The 10,854-nt window shown below is 46.4% G+C and overlaps 1 protein-coding gene across 1 annotated transcript in view; it reads right to left on the bottom strand.

The window, feature by feature from the left end:
* The window catches only part of Tm7sf3 (transmembrane 7 superfamily member 3), a 37,586-nt gene extending 31,802 nt beyond the window's left edge, over positions 1-5,784 (bottom strand). Inside the window, exon 1 of the mRNA XM_021190900.2 lies at positions 5,664-5,784. Coding sequence (XP_021046559.1) covers positions 5,664-5,739 — 76 coding nt within the window. The 5' untranslated portion in view covers positions 5,740-5,784. The remainder of the gene's footprint in view (positions 1-5,663) is intronic.
* Between the last annotated feature and the right edge of the window lie 5,070 nt (positions 5,785-10,854).

Raw genomic sequence — 10,854 nt, forward strand, 5'->3', positions numbered from 1 at the left:
CTCTCTCTCCAGGTGGCTCTAATAGAAGACCCCACGCTCACTTTCCAATCGTGCCCACCTATCAATATTTCTAACCTTCTTTTAACCAAGTACTAATCACTCCCCACCTCACTCCTGCATTGAAACTCTAGAATTATTATTACCTCATCCTTCACACATACAGGAGGGCACATTGCCCCAGGCCACATACACTTGGTATACAGATGGCAGCTCCTTTCTACATGAAGGAGCCAGAAGAGCTGTCTATAGCCATAGTATTAGACACCGAGGTAGTGGAGGCACAGGCCCTTCCTGCCCATACCACTAACCAGCAAGCCAAACTAATAGCCCTCACCCATGCTTTTCAACTGGCACAGGGGCAATCCCTCAACATCTACACAAATTCCAAGTATGTTTTTCACACCCTCCTGTTCCATACTGCTATCTGGAAGGAATGTGGGCTACTTACCACAAAGGGAGGATCAGTAACTAAAGTAAGCCAGATCATGGCTATGCTAGAGGTCTCCCACCTCCCCACAGCCATTGGGATCATCCATTGCAGGTCCCACCAGACAGATGACTCTATTATCTCTAAAGGAAACAATCGAGCTGATGAGGCGGCTAGAGCTGCGGCCCTTAGGGGCCTAGACTCATCTTATCCTCCCCAAGACATTCTTACACTACAGTCTACATCTTCACCATCACCTTTTGACATCAGCCAAACTCTGTCATACCTTCACAAACTCTTTCATCCTAATAGCCAAGCACTATCTTCCTTTGTTAAAACTCACCTACAGCTCACTCCTGAAGACCCACGTTTCCTAAAATCTATCACTGCTTCTTGTAAAATTTGTCAGACCTCTAACCCCAACTCCAGGTATCGCGGCCTTCCTTTCCCCTCTCATCAGGCTAGAGGTTCCCTCCCTGGAACTGACTGGCAACTTGATTTCACCCATATGCCCACTGTCAGACATGTCAAATACCTCCTGGTCTTGGTTGACACCTTCTCAGAGTGGGTAGAAGCATTTTCCACGACTAATAAAAGGGCTCAGACAGTCTCCGATCTTCTCCTCCGAGAAATCATCCCTGGATTCGGTGTTCTGGTCTCTCTCCAATCAGACAACGGACCTGAATTTACCTCCCAAATTTCCCAGATCCTATCTAAGGCCCTAGGCATCCCCTGGCACTTTCGCATCCCTTACCACCCTCAATTTTCACACAAGGCAGAAAGGATTAACCGCTCCTTAAAAACTACTCTCATTAAACTGTCACAGGAACTTCATCTCGACCGGGAAAAGCTCCTGCCCCTGGCTCTTTTCAGACTGCGAGCTCTCCCCAAGCGACCTCTTCTCATCTCACCTTCTGAGCTCATATACGGGTGCCCAGTTCTAATTCCTGGCTTCTCGCCCAAGCGTTCTCCCCCTTCCAGATCATTTGCTTACCCCATTACTCTCTCATCTTCGCTCTCTCTTGTGGAATTTTGCTGACCATCACCTACCTTGACCACATTCTGCTTACATCAAGACCACCCGTCTTGTCCCCCATCCTAGAGAATGAGGCTTCACTCTGACAGCCAAACCCGACCTCGCTGGATGAGACACCGGATTAGTTGTAGCCTTTTCATCTTTTCCCTGCTGTTCATTTCCATCAAGGGTAGTCCTTACGTCTGGAGATCGAAGTTCGAGAAACATCTGCTGACAACAAGCAGACGTTCCAGATAGGATCAGGAAACTGCTCCATAGCTGGGTGCCAAGAGCCGTTCCAGATTGCCATCATTCCTATATCTGTGTGGCTCCATCCGCATATTATGACCTTTATACCTGTTTTCTCTTTGATCAGACAAAAGATTATTACAGAAAATGCCCAGACAAGTATGGGGACTGCCCATACTGGTCCTGTGAGATACACATGCTAGGGACACAGATTAATCACTTCTTCTATTGGGTCCAAAAGACACTCTTCCTCTACATTCGAGACCCATGGGATCCCAGGTGGGAAATAAGAGTTGCTGGTAAGCTTTACCACAAAACTCAGCCCAGNTCCCAGTAAGTACCATCCACATCCAGAGGCAATATGTCTCAATCGCCCCTTGTCTTATTAATCTTGTCTCTACATTCCTTCAGTGACAATTACAAAAAATTTCTAACCAAACTGTCAATCAGCTCCTGTTACAGGATTACCAGCCACTGCCCATAGATGATTACCAAACGGACTCTGATGGTGAAGACCAGATATACCCTGAAAATTGACGACACCCCTAAACAGCAGGAAGTAGCTTAAGAGACACGACGCCCCTATTCTCTCTTCACCATTGCTTTCCCCTCTCTTTTTCTCCCCTTCTTTTATAATAACAAGAAGGGAGGAATGTTAGCACCAGGATACTCCAAGCCCCGCCTAACCATGTGACCCTTGACCTGTGTTGCCAGGACAATGACCTTCAATCCCACAATCCACTTGGCTCAGTTCCCGCCTTAACTGGTATGACGTCATTTTCTGTATAAAATAGGAAGCCACCCCCTCTTCGCCCTCTCTTCTCTTCCCTTCTCCTCCTCCTCCTCTCTCCCCCCTCTTTCTCTCTCCTCTTCTCTACCCTTCTACCCACTTCGCCACTCCCCCCCCATTCCCGCATAATAAACCTCTCTCACGTGGAACACCTTGCCCTGGTCTGCTGCTTGGTTTATCCGCCCAAATATAAAAATTTAGTTGTTTTCTAGTACTGGAGACTGAACCCAGGGCCTCTCAAGCTCCGAGCAAGCCATCCACCACTAAACCGCAACCCTAGCTCTTTAACATGTGTATTCAAGACAGAGTCTAAGTTGCCCACACTGCATTGGACATTACTCTATACCCCAAATGGGCCTTGAAGTTGTGATCCTTCTGCCTCAACTTCCCAAGCAGCTAGCTGGGTCATGACACGCTTGAAACACCCAACCTGGCTGGAAACAGCATTTAATTTCTACTCACAAGAGACTTGGCAATAAAAGACACACTCAAGATACATCCTGCAGAAGTTAACAGGACCCTACCCTTGCCTCCAAGCCGTCAGGAGAAGGAGTCACCAGAAACATTTGACTGGCATAATTAGATCTTATGATTGGGGTGTGGGAAGCAGACAGCACATCAAAGGTTGTTACAGAGCAGGCGGCCCAGTCAAGATGGTGTGCTTACTCGAACTGAACTTGGGAGAGCTATGGCTCTGCTTTATCTGACATTTTAAAAGCAACCCAAACTGCCATCGGCATGGGAGGGCCAGTTTTCCTATTTTCATAGATACTTTCCATCTTTAACCAGCCAGAGTCTCTTTTTCCTCCCACTAATTCCATTCTAGAAGACCTTCGCTCTAATCTTTTCCTCTTTCCCAATCAGATCTGTTTTGGTTGGTTGGTTGGTTGGTTTTTCGAGACAGGGTTTCTCTGTGTAGCCCTGGCTGTCCTGGAACTCACTTTGTAGACCAGGCTGTCCTCAAACTCAGAAATCCGCCTGCCTCTGCCTCCACCGCCCAGCTCAGATCTGTATCTTAAAACCACCCAACTAACTCCCTCTTCAACTGCATTCCTAAAAGTCACCTCAGACTTCCCTCCATTGTCTGTGCTAGCCAACACAGCAGCCAACTTTAGGCGCTGCGACAAAGTGTATCCCTCCTAAATGGACTAATTCTCAGTCCACGCAGGACGAGAGGCACAGCTGCTGCCACCTGCACCATAACCCCAGCTCCGCCGTCCACGGGAGGCTCACCTTTCGACTGTCTGTGACGTGCACGCTGCGTTTCACCAGCCGGATGGGGAACATCAGCTTTTAATCACGCAGCTGTTGACTGTCCCAGTTCTATCCCTCTCCTGCACACAATACTACTAACTTAAAACAGAAAGAAGAGCACACGGCAGCAGTGTCCCTCGTGCCGAAATCAGAGGTGAGACAGTGTAAGGAAAAAACCCCAGTCCTCAACTTAGTGCTTCTCTTTCTGTGAAAAGTTTCTGGATATTAAGTACTGAAACTCCAAACTGGAAATAAAAGCTCTGGCTCCCAGCCCTCCAGACACAGGAGCTTTTCTAGATCAGCCCCAAGCTCAACCCTTCCTCTCTCCCACCTTCAGAAGGATGTTCCGAAGATAAGCACTCACAGAATAAATATAACACAGCCTTATGCTGTGAAAGGTTTGGGGGGGTTTGTTTGTTTTTTTGTTTTTGTTTTTTGAGATAGGGTCTCATGTAGTCCAGGTTGGCCTCAGCCTCCTTATATAGTTGAATCTGATTCTGCACTCTGGATTCTCCATGTTCTGAAGGCTGGGGTCTAGGCCTGTACCACCACACCCAGTCCATGTCATGCTCAGGAAAGACACCAGGACTTCTTAAATGCTAGGCGAACACTCTACCAACTCAGCTACATCCCCAGCCCTGGGGCAAGATATTCCTCTCAGAAAGTGGATTTGCTGAAGTGCAGAGGCCACGCAACTTGCAGGGCAACACACCAAATGTTGCTAAGTTTGTGTAAAGAGCATTTTGAGCCTCCAGAGGGTTGAATTGATTGCTATCTCCTGGGGCGTTGAGGATTAGAGTACTCAGGCTGTGAAACGGACCTAGCATTCAGCCAGGGCCAGAGGCCAATGCTTCCTCTCTACTGTAAGCAGAGCTTTTTTCAAGAAAATAGAAAAGAGAGAGAGAGAGAGAGAGAGAGAGAGAGAGAGAGAGAGAGAGAGAGAGAGTTTTAGAGTGTTTCTAGAACATCAAGGNTAGAGTACTCAGGCTGTGAAACGGACCTAGCATTCAGCCAGGGCCAGAGGCCAATGCTTCCTCTCTACTGTAAGCAGAGCTTTTTTCAAGAAAATGTGTGTGTGAAAATGAGAGAGAGAGAGAGAGAGAGAGAGAGAGAGAGAGAGAGAGAGAGAGAGAATGTGTGTACACAAATATTTGTACTTTTCAGTCCTGGCCTTAGTTGTACTCAAAGATCCTAAAATGCAGTACTAACCCTGGCTTTTCACAGATAAACAATTAGGAGAAACGATCCCATTATTCAGAAAACTGTTGTATTTGCTACTTGTCTCAAAACAAGGAATGTAGTTAATGCAGCCAGAAACAGCACGTGACCACCAGCCTGGCACAATTAGTGCTTTTCATGCTTCCCATTAACGCCCCCGCCCCCTCCCAGCAGTCCCTAAACCCCTCTCACTCAGCACTCGACCTAGGATTTCAAGTCCCATCACTGGCTCATTTTTCCTCTCAAATTGCAAATTGTCACCCACTTGAAAAGCATCTAGATTTTGGAGTGTCAAAGTCAGCTACTGCATGGAACGCCTTAGTTCCTCGATAGACTTAGCTGCCGGTAGCCGACGGGTCGGGTTTGTTTTGGGGCCTGCTGCTCACTCTCCAGGCCGGACTCGAACACATAATCCTCCCGTCGCAGCCTCAGGGGTGCTGCGCTTACAGGCGTCCTCCCCGAAATTCAGTTTAAAAGGCCGTTTCAATGTGTCCAATTAAAACCACAAACATGGCTGTTCCCTACCGGGAAGAATGACTCAAAGGGGGCTACTTATCTCTTCCCGGTTCCCAGCCCAAACGACGCGCTGACAGGATGGACGCGGTCCCGAACCCGCGGCCTGACGCGCATCTGCAACCGGGGAGGGGCTGCACAGAGCCGGGCAGCCTGCGGCCTTGCTGCGGGAGCGGAGACAAGTTCGGGAAGCTCACCGTCGCTGGAGTTCGCCTGGGCCTCGGCGCTGCCGGCCGCCAGCACCGCCAGGACCAGCAGGCGCAGCCGCCACATCACTGCGGGCCAGGGGCGCGCGGGTCAGGGGCGCGCGGGCCAGGGGCGCGTGCTACCCCGGAGCGCGCGCGCGCATCGCTCTAGCGCGCCGGCTCCGCGCGTGCACCTGCCGCCCCAGCCCCGCCAGGCGCGCGCTTCCGGCACGACGGCCGCGCGCGTCCCCGGCCGGCCCCTGCGGGCGCGCGCCTCCTGCCGGGGCTCCTGGACTCCTCGGTTTCCCTGGGAAGCCGGGGCCCGTGTTCTTGCTTTTGTGACTTTCATTTCTCTCTTCTTCCTTCCTTCCTTTTTTCTTCTTTCTCTTTTCTCCTTCCTCTTTCTGTCTTTCTTTTTTCTTTTCCTTTTATTCCTTGGTTTTTCAAGATAGGGTTTTTCTGGGTAGCCCCAGCTGTTCTTGGAATTCACTCTGTAGACTAGGCTGCCCTTGAACTCAGAAATCCTCCTGCCTCTGCTGGAACTAAAGGCGTGCACCACCACCACCCAGCTACTTTTTGTCAATCTAATCGTGAAAAATAACTCTCTCTCTCTCTCTCTCTCTCTCTCTCTCTCTCTCTCTCTCTCTCTCTCTCTCTCTCAAGACTAGGTCTCTCACAATCCAGAGTGACCTCCAACTGTGATGCAGTAGAGATGTCCTTGAACTTCTGACCTCTTGCTGCTTCCTCCCAAGGGCTGGGAAGATAAACTTGTGCCACTGCAAATGAATTTCATATTTTATTGAGATATTGAGGAACAGTGAGGTGCTCCAAGCCACAAATAGGATTCTTAGTATCTTAAAAGGCACTTAAGAAAAGGGGACCGGGAAAAACTTTTTAAAAAGCAAGCATAACACAAACTCGAGTTAATAATATAACCTGTACCACTCTTTTCACTGAGATGTGTCTCAATGTAAGATACCAGTGACAGCGATGATAGAGACAGATGTAAAATGTGTGAGAAATTGATAACATTTTAAGTGGAAAAGGCAGAATGTATGGTGCGTGTAATTCTGGCACTTTGGAGGCTGAGGCAGGAAGCTTGCTACGAGCAGGAGAACACAGACTCCATACATAGTGAGACTGTTGAAAAATAGTAACGATAAAACCAGTAAACAAAGTAATGTACTGGATAGTACTGGAGTCATTCCTATGCAACACCACCTACAGCAGTGGTTCTCAACCTTCCTACTGCTGCGGCCCTTTAATGCAGCTCATGTTATGGTGACCCCAACCATAAAATTATTTTTGTTGCTACTTCATAACTGTAATTTTGTTATTGCTATGAATCATAAATATCTGTGTTTTCCAATAGACTTAGGTGACCCCTGTGAAATGATTTTTTGCCCCCACCAAAGGGGTTGAGACCCACAGGTTGAGAACAGCTGACTTAAAGTATCCTTGTGTCTGCAGTATGGGTGTGCTCTGAAAGTCAGCATGAAGGGACCCATCACTTCCAGGTAAGGGTAACAAAGGGATACAAACATCCCAAGTTGTCATATCACACACATTAAACACATGCCTGCTTCTTTCAAGTATCAGCTACACTCCTTGTGCTTCCTTATTGTTTAATTATGATTAATTATTTTGGTTTTGTGAGACGCAGTCTTGGGCCTTTCATTGGTAGCCTAGGATAGCCTAGAATTCACTACGTGGCCCAGGCTGGCCTCAACCTCCTGCTGCAAAGAACCCCTGTTTGTGCTTAAGAGCCCTTTGCAAAATAAAATAAGATAAAATAAAATAATAAATAAAGGAGTCCAGTGCTTGGTTTTTTTGTTTGTTTGTTTAGAACAACATTGGAGGTTTGTTGCTTCCTGCAGCAACTGTCTACGCTACTACAGCTGACCTTAGGGCTGCTTTTGAAGTGTTTGCTGAGAACCATGGGGGGAAAAATTGTCTCTTCTAAGCAAAAATATCCTTGAAAACTCACAACCTCAATCTGAACTTCTCAAATCTCCTGTGTGTTGTTGAAGAGTCGCGCCAGCCCACGCAACAGAAGATCATTCAGGGATTGCCGGGTTTCATTATGGACTTGTCTGGGACAGCTGCCTTGCTTTTTTTTTTTTTTTTTTTCCTGTATTTGATTTTTAGGTTCATGTATAAAGGTGTTTTGTCTGAATAAGTATTAGTGCACCAGGTGCACGCAATGCCTGAGGAGGCCAGAAAGGGGGCTTTGAACCCCCTGGAACTGGAGTTACAGATGGCGTGAGCTGCCCTGTAGGTGCTGAGAATTGAACCCAGGTCCTCTGTAAGAGCTACCAGTGCTCTTAACAGCTGAGCCATCTCTCCAGTCCTTTATTTATTTATTTATTTATTTATTTATTTATTTCAATAGGAATTCAGGAGAGGAAGAGTGAAGATGGCTCAGTCAGTAAAATGCTTGCCACAAAAGTAATGAGGACCTGAGTTTTATCTCCAGAACTCATGTATGTGTCAGTGCACACTATAACCCCAGCAGGCAGGGAAAAGGCAGACACGGGGGGGGGGGGGGGGGGGAGAGCCTTGGGGCTGGTTGGCCACCAGTACAGCTGAATCAATCTCAAGCTCCAGATTCAGTAAGAGACCCTGTAGAGAGTCACTAAGAAAGACACTTGACATAACCTGGAACATGGGCACACAGATAAATACAGAAAATAAAAACATTAAAAGTAAATTATCTTAGACCAGGAGGGGTGGGCTGGATGGATGACTGAAATTAAGAGCATACACTGCTCTCCCTGAGGACCTAAGTTTGATTCCCAGCACCCACATCAGGTGCATGTAACGCCAGCTGCCGAGAGATCTGATGCCTCTGACCTCTGTGGGGGCTTGCACTCATGTGTGTGTGCCCCCATCCTCCCACCCCACATAATATATAATTAAAATAACAAAAACAAGTTTTTTTATGAAAGAAATTCAGGAAGAATTTGCTAAGCCAAAAGGAAAGGAAGAGCCCATAGAGAAAAGGATAGATAGATTTGACTGCATAAGTGATTCTGTAAACATTAGAAACCAAACAACCCGAGGCCACCAATCAGAAAGAGTGGATCCAAAGGCAGACATCCACAAAGCACACAAGGGGCTCACCACAAGTGATAAAACAAAAAACCAAATCCACACATCAGGCTTGGGGCTCATGCCTCTAATTCTAACACTGAGGAAGTAGATACAGGAGGATTGCCATGAGGTCAAAGCCAGTCTGGGTTAAATAGTCAGGCCGTATCTCAAACAAACAAAGAAACAAAAACAAGGCAGTGTTCTAACATAAGTAAACTGTACAATTCTTTTAAGCATATTGTATAGAAAAACTTTTCCTCAATCACTGCCCCTTGACCAAAAAATACTTTATTTATATAATTTTGGTGTAATTCCATTTTAAGTATATAACTAGATAGCAAAATTAGCATAAGCTGGACCATGGTGGTACATGTCTTTACAGGCACTCAGGAGGCAGAGGCAGGAGGATTTCTGTGAATTCCAGGCCAGCCTGGTCTACAGAGTGAGTTCTAGGACAGACAAGGCTACACAGAGAAACTCTATCTTGAAAACAACAACAAATTAGCTTCAAAAACTGGGTGAGTAAAATGGTTCAGTGGTAAAGGCACATGTTGCCACACCTGATGATGTCGGCTTCATTCCTGGGGCCCATGTGGTAGAAGTCAGATTGCCTTCTGACTTCAACTGTGGTATACGTGTACCCTCAACACACACACATAAAATAAGTAAGTAAGTAAATAAAATGTAAAAATGAAATTTTAAATCAGTGTCAAGAAATGTTCAAGCTGTTGTTTGTAACAAAAGACACGTGCCTGATTTTAGGCCCTGACCTGATAACGGGTTATAGCCATCTAGTAGAGTCCCGTGCGGCCCTCGGTAATGTTTCAGAAAGTAACTGACTCATTTGAAAGGTTTAGGAAAGGGCAATTGTGAAGCAATGCACACACCCTGTAAAAATATGCATTTATAGTTAAATTCACAGAAAGATAGGATTCAAGTATATCATATGTAACCAATATTTAAAATGCTAACAAGTGATTGCATTGATGGTTTTTCTCTGTACATTTCTATATTAAAATGCTATATGTAGGATCTGTGTCTATTGAATAAGAAAATATGATTTTAAGAGATACACCTGATTTTTAATGCTTCGTTATAAAAACGCATTGTCTGTCTAAACAAGACCCAGAGGTTCTCAAAAGACTGCTATTTCTTTGTAAAGAACAGAGCAGAGTCACAGGAACAAAACTCTGCATGAACCGTGCTAAACTAAGGGCTTAATCCAAGAGGCAGCTGAGGCAAGGGGAAGTTATTAGAGACAAAATTAGGAGAGTTACATCAGACATTTTGAAACAGTGGTCCGTGGCCTTAACGGTTAATAAAAAGTGGTGACTGAAGTGTCACTCTGAGGGGACAGGCTTATGTCCTTGTATAAGAATATTTTTAAAACTGTGTCTGTCTGTGTGTGCAGGTACGCATGTATCTGTCTGTGTGTGTAGGTGCACATGTGCCTGGGTGTGTGGGTGCACATGTGCCCATGTGTGTAGGTGCACATGTGCATGGAAGCTGGTGGCGAATCTTGGTGTTGTTCCTCAGGAATCCCTGTTGGTTTTTCATTTGCTTTTGTTTTTTCGAGACAGGGTTTCTTTATGTAGCTTTGGCTGTCCTGGAACTTGCTCTGAAGACCAGGCTGGCCTCAAACTCAGAACTCTGCCTGCCTCTGCCTCCCAAGTGCTGGGATTAAAGGCCTGTGCCATCACTATCCACCGTTTGTTTGTTTTTATTTTTTAGGATGTAGTCCCTCCCGGATCTGGGGCTCATCCATTTGGCTAGGTTATCTGTTCACCCTCAGAGATCTCCACAGCTTCAGGAAGCTAATTATTTCCATTTAAAATGTATGCAAACATTTAGCCAGGCAGTGGTGGCATAAAGCCAGGCGCCTTTAATCCCAGCACTCAGGAGGCAGAGGCAGGAGGATCTCTGAGGTCGAGGATAGCTTGGTCTACAGAGCATGTTCCAGGACAGCCAGGGCTACAAAAAGAAAACCCCGTTTCAGAAGACAAACAAGCAAACAAAAATGTATGCAAACATTTGAGACGTGTCGGGAGGAAAGGCTCTGATTAGACTTTGGATGTTAGGATTCTTCCAACAGCCCACATACTCCAGACTT

Source organism: Mus pahari, chromosome 2 (assembly GCF_900095145.1).
Source record: "Mus pahari chromosome 2, PAHARI_EIJ_v1.1, whole genome shotgun sequence".
NCBI lineage: Eukaryota > Metazoa > Chordata > Mammalia > Rodentia > Muridae > Mus > Mus pahari.